At 53.0% G+C, this 7,018-nt stretch overlaps 1 protein-coding gene across 4 annotated transcripts; it reads right to left on the bottom strand.

Annotated features, from left to right (window-relative positions):
* Positions 1 to 1,961: 1,961 nt before the first annotated feature.
* Positions 1,962 to 6,651, bottom strand: LOC122394116 (probable tRNA (uracil-O(2)-)-methyltransferase). Of its 4 annotated transcripts, none has more exons than XM_043390727.1 (7): positions 6,586 to 6,651; positions 5,281 to 5,776; positions 4,324 to 4,622; positions 3,810 to 3,962; positions 3,287 to 3,382; positions 2,893 to 3,080; positions 1,962 to 2,692 (listed from the first exon to the last, which is right to left on the bottom strand). In XM_043390727.1, exons 2-7 carry the CDS (start codon positions 5,504 to 5,506, stop codon positions 2,050 to 2,052), a joined length of 1,605 nt encoding a protein of 534 aa, XP_043246662.1. In that variant the 5' UTR covers positions 5,507 to 5,776; positions 6,586 to 6,651; the 3' UTR covers positions 1,962 to 2,049. The 4 variants fall into 4 exon arrangements, with proteins under 4 accessions (XP_043246662.1, XP_043246660.1, XP_043246659.1 ...); XM_043390725.1 differs by lacking the exon at positions 6,586 to 6,651 and adding an exon at positions 6,282 to 6,371; XM_043390724.1 differs by lacking the exon at positions 6,586 to 6,651 and adding an exon at positions 5,973 to 6,234.
* Positions 6,652 to 7,018: the final 367 nt, after the last annotated feature.

Genomic DNA, 7,018 nt, shown 5'->3' with positions numbered 1-7,018 from the left:
TGATGACTGGAAGCCTTTGAATCAAGACGTACTGGTGTGCACCTCGGATGACATCATGGCGGCTAAATTGTGTGAGTTAGAAAACTGGGAAAAGAATGAGGTGTATTCCGCTGTTCCCGATGAAGGACAACACTGTATCAGCTGCCGCTGGGTGATAACTGAAAAAGGTAATCCTGATGGTAGCTCACGCATCAAGGCTCGACTTGTTGCCAGAGGTTTTGAGGAGGACACATCTGGAGTCCAGACTGACTCGCCAACGTGCGGGAAGGAGTCACTAAGGGTGGTGCTCGCCATTGCAGCCTCACAGAGTTGGAGCTGTCATAGTATCGACGTGAAGGCAGCGTTCCTTCAGGGTTCTCCTCTCGAACGCGAGGTGTTCTTGCGCCCGCCTTCTGAGGCTAACGCAGGGTCACATGTGTGGAAAATGAAGACGTGCGTGTATGGCCTGAATGATGCCAGCAGGTACTGGTACCTGCGTGTCAGACGGGAGCTCCTCGCACTGGGAATGGTGGCCAGCAAACTTGATGCGGCGCTTTTCTACTGGAGAGCTGAGGACGGCCTTGAGGGCATCATCACCTGTCATGTGGACGATTTCCTGTGGTGTGGTTCCTCAAGGTTCGAGAAGGAGGTGATCGAGAAGCTGCGGCAGGTCTTCCTCCTGGGTTCTGAGGAATCTGAAATCTTCAAGTACCTTGGGCTGCACATTCACCAGCAGTCTGATAAGGTGATCAAGGTTCACCAGATGCCGCAGGCTGAGGAGCTGCAAGAGCCAAATCTCTCACCAGAGAGGCGAATGCAGAAAGACAGTGAGCTCTCTCCTGCAGAGCTTACCCGCCTCCGTGGCGTGACAGGACAAATCAATTGGCTGGCCACGCAGACAAGACCAGATCTTTCATTTGATGTTTGTGATCTCTCTTGTTCCATTAGGGATCCAAAGGTAGCTGATCTACAAAGGGCTGCTAAGGTAGTTCGAAAGGCTCAGTCGGCGCGGGTTAGTCTGAAATATCCTCATCTGGACTTGTCACAGAGCTCGGTGGTAGTGTACAGCGATGCGAGTTACGGCAATCTTCCAGATGGGTCCTCGCAGGGAGGATACGTTGTGTTCCTTAGAGACAAAAGGGGAAGATGCGCGCCACTTGCCTGGTCTTCAGCAAAGATCAAGCGCATTGTGAGAAGTACGTTGGCTGCAGAGTGCATGGCACTTCAAGATGGTGCTGATGCAGCTGTCCTTTTGGCTGCGCTGATTTCTGAGGCACTGTATGACGGGTCAGGAGACATGAGTGTGATGTGCTACATAGACAGCAGAGGGCTGTACAGGGCACTGTACTCAACCAAGGCGGTGCAGGACAAGAGACTTCGGATTGACATAGCCAGGATTAGGCAGATGCTGGAAGTTGGCGAGGTGACCAGGGTCTGCTGGGTCGACAGTTCTCAGCAGCTGGCAGACAGTCTGACCAAGAGGACGGCATCTTCCAATGCTCTGTTAGACGTGCTGAAGACGGGTATTCTGTGAATCGGGTTAGGTGTCACTATGAGGATGACTACGGTATCGTTGTTGAAGGAGGTGTCGTTGAAGACCTGTTTTGTTGTGACTCGCGTATTGAACAAAAAAGATAAGGGGATGATTGTTAGTTTAATTGTTTACATTCCTGATGTGCTGTATATGTATACGTAAATGTGCACGGTCTTGAGCATGCGCATGTGTCTCTGGTTTCCGCATGTGTTTGGCATGTGCATGTGCATCCCGCGCTATGCATCCCGTGCTATGCCTTACTCATACTGTCTTCATTTACCTTTCAGTTTGTGGTGGGGCTTAAATAAATGCACGCTCAAGAGATATTGATCTTTGTGAATTGAACAGTTACATCTAGCGAAACACTGCAAAAGGTCCATTTTTAAGTCTAAGTCACATTCTGGGAGGAAAGGCTTGAGTCTAGGCGTTCATCGCAGTAAACACAAAAGGAAAAAACGTCTTTATATTGCAGCGGGTCGCTGAATAACAGTCAGTATCCCTCATATCAAAACACCCCTATGCATCAAGACAGCCCGTCAGCCCACTGCCAGGGCTCGGCTGCGGGGCGGCCGAAAGCGGAGCTCCGACTGTCCGTGCGCGTACCGGCACTGGTCTGCCGGCAGCGGGCACCCTGCGGGCAGGTTGGTGTGCTGCCAGCAAAGGCTGGTCTTCAACGCGGCAGCCAGCTCGGGCCGGGAAGGGTCGGCCCGTAGCCAGTCGGCCCCCTGCAGGGTTACTCTGTCACCTCGTACGTTGAATACGGACGCGTGGTTTTTCAGTAGTGTCTTCAGGCCGCCGCACTGTTGCCGTAAAAGCCGCAGGGTGTCGCTACCTAGCAGCGCCGCCACCTCCGGCAGGGACAGAACCGTGACAGCAGCGCCATCTGTGTCTTCCCCCGCCAGCCGCAGCGCCACCTGTCGTACAGCGGCGGCGGCCGTGTCGCCCGGCAGCTGGGTGCAGTTTCGCACAGCGGGTACCGCGGCACGCGGCTGGAATGGGACTGACCCAGCCGCCGTGAGCTCGCGCAGCTGATCGGCTGTGACGGATGCCGTCCGGCGGCGACCCACCACGCAGCGTCGCCGTGTGGACGGGATACGAAGACGGTCTTTCTCGGGGACGAACCCACACCGCTCTGATAGACGGCCCACGTACTGGAGATACTCCTCATACTGAGACAGCCTGCCGACAGCACCGCAGGTGGAGGGGGGGGGGGAATTAGTGGCTAGCACGCACTGACGGACGCATACGCGGCGGCCAGGCATCAGTGCCACGGAGCAGCATTTTCGGAGCTGCATTTTGTATGCAAAGTTAGCCTGGTGTCGGCGCGGTAGGTATAGGACAGTCCCGGTGCTTGCTAGATACGAGCGCCTGAGACTTACCTGGTGTCTGCGCGCTGGTATTTGCTGTAGAAGTCCCACGGGCAGCAGGGCAGCAGGAAGAAGCAGGTCTCGGGCCCCGTGGCGGCTGCCATGACCGGGATCCATGGAGTCAGTTCGTCAGAGTGGTTACCGATCAGCCAGTCGGAGCCGGGGTAAGTGGTGTCGGCCGACGGCGACACCGTCCCCACCTGGCGGCGAGCGGCGAAACACGAGTGTTGGCAACAAGAGCCAGAATGGCAAGGATGTGAGGATTTTGCGAGTTACCAGCCGGACACGATTGGCGATTGCAGGCAGCGCGATGGTTCAACAGGTGGCCTTCGTCTGACACAGACTGACACAAACATTCACCTCGGGTTCGGTAGTCTCTGGGCTGGTGCCATTGTAGTGCCCCCACCTGGAGTTTGGTGGAGTCCGGGTACAGCTTCCAGATGCCGCGGCTCCGGATGTCGATACCGTATCCCGGGTGGCCCTCCGAGCAGAGGATGTGCACCTGGACGGAGAGCTCAACACAGTTAACGCCTGGCACAGAGACACATTTACTAACACATATCAGTGTCGCGAGCCACAGCTCCATATCTGTCCACTGTGCAGGTATAGCTCCCGTTATCCTCCCATGGTTAAACCTAAGGTGGATATTTGATCCCTGTTCATCCCTAGCTCCACCGACTGATCCCCGGACCGTCAGCCCACCTTCCTATCTTCAACGAATAACCAGCAAACCGTTTTAGCACTCCCCGCGCCCACCCACCACCCAACAGCACGTTTAACCTCTACTCGCCCCACCGACTGACCAGCAGGCCGATTCATCAATCTTGGATTCATTCCCCCCCCCCCCCATTGACTGGCCGGCAGACCGATTCATCTCCCCACGGCCCACACCGACTGGCCAGCAGACCGATTCAGCCCCACTGACTGACCAGTAGACCGTTTCCGCAGCCGATGTCGACGAAGCTCTGTTTGCTCGCGCGGCCGAGCCGGCGCCGGTCCGCCTCCCAGAGCAGCAGAAGGTAGGACGCGATCGCCACGTCCTCGTGTACAAACTTGGCAGGGTCCGTGTGCTCTGGCCAGATCTGAAACACAGCAGACGGGGAGACCAGATAGGTGTCACAGAGGTCACAGACCGATCACAGAGGTAGCGACTAGCGATACATGATCGGGCACCACCTGAACGTTACAGTCAAAGAATAGAGAACTTTTCGGCCTCCACTGTTCGGCTATTCGACAAAAATAATCGTAAAGGCCGACAAAAAGAACCGATCGAGAAATAAGACATCAGACATGCTACCTAGCGTGGCCTCATGAACAACTGCAACCTGATAATCGATAGGATCTGTTTCTCGTTAGATAAGCCTAAATTTAATACACTAATCACATGAGTGTAACAGCCACAGCCCGAGGCACACCAAGCTCCGTCGGTTCTCCATGAGTCACCTTAACGAATTCTGCGGCGTATTTGACTTTGAGCTGCTTGTAGAGCCGGTCGTAGCGTTCCGTGTCGATCAGCCGCAAAGAGGGTTCGGCCGGCGCCGCTGCGGGGGCCGCCATGTCCACGGTCCAGCGCGCTACCTTGGGCAGCGCGTGCTCGGCGAGCCAGCGAGCCGACGGCGTGTCGGCCGCGGCGGCCGGCGCCAGCAGGCGGAGAGTGTCGGCCTGCAGCTCCAGCCGGTAGGTGAACGGGGGAGTCAGCCGGCTGCCGGCCTGCAGCGGCACGAACGCGACGCTGGTGTCGTCTGGAACAGCAGGTACAGAGACGATACAGTTGGAGAGGGGAAACGTTTGTTTTTACAAAGGCACATACTGTTCGGAAAAACGAGTTCTTGTTGCGCACCCATTGTGAGGTGCTGACAACAAGAATGACAAATAACAATCACTTATATCGGCTAGTACTAGTTTACAGATGCGATCGAGCTCGCACACGCTGCACGTGTCGGCTAGGGATTTTCTGCGATTGTGGTGATAGGTGTTGTGTTTAAATTACTTTCAAGACTCATTTTGCTGACCTAAAAATTTCCAATTTCTTTGAGCCATTGTTTGGTCTTTTCCATCGACTTTGAAACATTCCTCGCTTGTCTGCACCCGGCACCGTCGGCGGCTGACAACTTGATTACCCGCCATCTTGCCGTTTCATCTTCGGCGTCTCGGTCGTAGGTATTTCCGGTCCACCACCCGCCCTTTTGGCACCCCCGCTATCCCGGCCCGCCCGCCCCTGGCCTACCCTCTCTTCCCCCTCCCCTCTCCCAATCAACATTAGCACATTTATCAGGAAAGGTTTACTCTAGTATCCAAATTGATCTAAATGTAATTCAAAACAGCACACACTACACAGTGACGGTCATCCGACACACCGGGTACCAAAGGTACGGGGAAAGAGGGGTGTCATGGGCTCACCTGTGACGACCAGGTCCCACTCGGCGGCGGCGCCCGTCTGTCTGGGCACCACCTTTCTGACCGCCAGCCGGCGGCCGGCACCACCCGAGTCTCCGCCGGCACACGCCACCGCTGCACTGCCAGCCGCGGCCGATGGACAATCCACACCCAGTCGGAGACACAGCAGCTGCTCCGCCTCAGCCGGCAGCCGATCCGAGTCATGGTGTGGAGAACTGTCATTGGTCATGTCATGGTGCGGAGAGTCGTCTCTGTTCTCAGCAGGGGGAGAGCCCTCAGTGATAATGTCATGATGTGAGAAGTCTTCAGTTGAGGCATCAGCAGACTCTGGGATGGTGGCACTGGCAGACAGCAGCGGCCAGATGATGGCGGCAGCCACACGACGGTTGACAACATGTGTCTGACGTGTGAACACTTCAGCTGCTCTACTGAAGCCAGCCTTAGAGCCACCCTTCACTGACAGTGATGTAAGGGGAATCAGAGGCTCCTTCAAGGCAGCCTGAGGGCAATGGAGATTAAGTTAGCTGGTAATCGGTATCCTACACATATCAGTCAAAGTGAATGCTTATTAGTATATGAAGCCTGAATGAGAGAGACCAGACAAACTTCAAAGTATGGCACATGCATGTCGGAAGGCCAAGGCGCACCCAGTATGATGAAAGTGCACAGCCATCGCCTGCTTTACGACTACCTACATTTTGAGGTGAAGCTTGCATGCTCCGCAATGCTCTACCTCAACTAGGGATCCAGATCAAGCACCTTGGAAGGAGGCCTGCTCATCAAGCCATCAACTAACCCTGTCCGCCCATAACAATCAGTTACAGTTAGCCACTGTGAAAGTGACATAATTTGTGGCACTTGTGTAATGTTTGCAATCATGATCTGTCACAAAATTGATCCCTCTTCGACAACATTCATAATTGTTGATATTGTTCTCTGTTCTGATTCCAAACATAGCAATAAGCCAATAAACTTTACACATTGCTTGTGTTGCCTCTACTTACCATACTGATAAGAATAACTCAGCAAATGTAAAGAGTGCCCGCTGCCTGCTAATTAGAATGCTGGAATTTGATTTTAATACTATTTTGAGTTTTGACTATTCCTATGATTCCTATCATATCCTTTTTTTTTTTTTTTTTTTTTTTTGCTCGGTCGGCCTAGTGCCATACCCGAGCAGGGGGCAGTTACTCCGGCAATTTTCGCCGGGCAGCAAGTCTTACGTTAAACCGGTTTATGTGAACCCGGTAGCAAAAACAACGTGGGATCCTATCTTAATGTGGAATCAAAGCTAAGGGAGGTACTTACGTGTATAGCCAAAGAGCCGAGATGTCTGGAGTCGCAAACACAACAGTGGTAATGACTTTCCCAGATACTGATACCGGTGCCCATTATTTTTGTGCGGCAGTAACGTATTTATGGCGCAATAAATGACTCTTAACAAACGCTTCAAAATCAAACATTAAAGTTGGGTGAATTGTTTCCGAAACTGCTTCTTTTTGTGCATTAATAATTAAGCATTGGGGTTAATTTCTGTTAAATATTAAAATTCAAGAAAAAAATAAATGAAGTATTGTTGCCAATAAGAGACGTGATGAGATCAAAATGAAATATTCGACCACTAAATCTAAATTGCTGAAAGTTGAGTGAAATACTCGCTATTCCTGTCTCCTGTAATCATCCTGTAATGATCATAGGCAGTTAAAATTGCAATAATTGTGCAACAATTATTAAGGTTGTC

The sequence above is a fragment of the Amphibalanus amphitrite genome, unplaced genomic scaffold (assembly GCF_019059575.1).
Source record: "Amphibalanus amphitrite isolate SeventyFive unplaced genomic scaffold, NRLGWU_Aamphi_draft 000574F_arrow, whole genome shotgun sequence".
NCBI classification, from domain to species: domain Eukaryota; kingdom Metazoa; phylum Arthropoda; class Thecostraca; order Balanomorpha; family Balanidae; genus Amphibalanus; species Amphibalanus amphitrite.
This window is presented reverse-complemented; position numbering and strand designations above follow the sequence as displayed.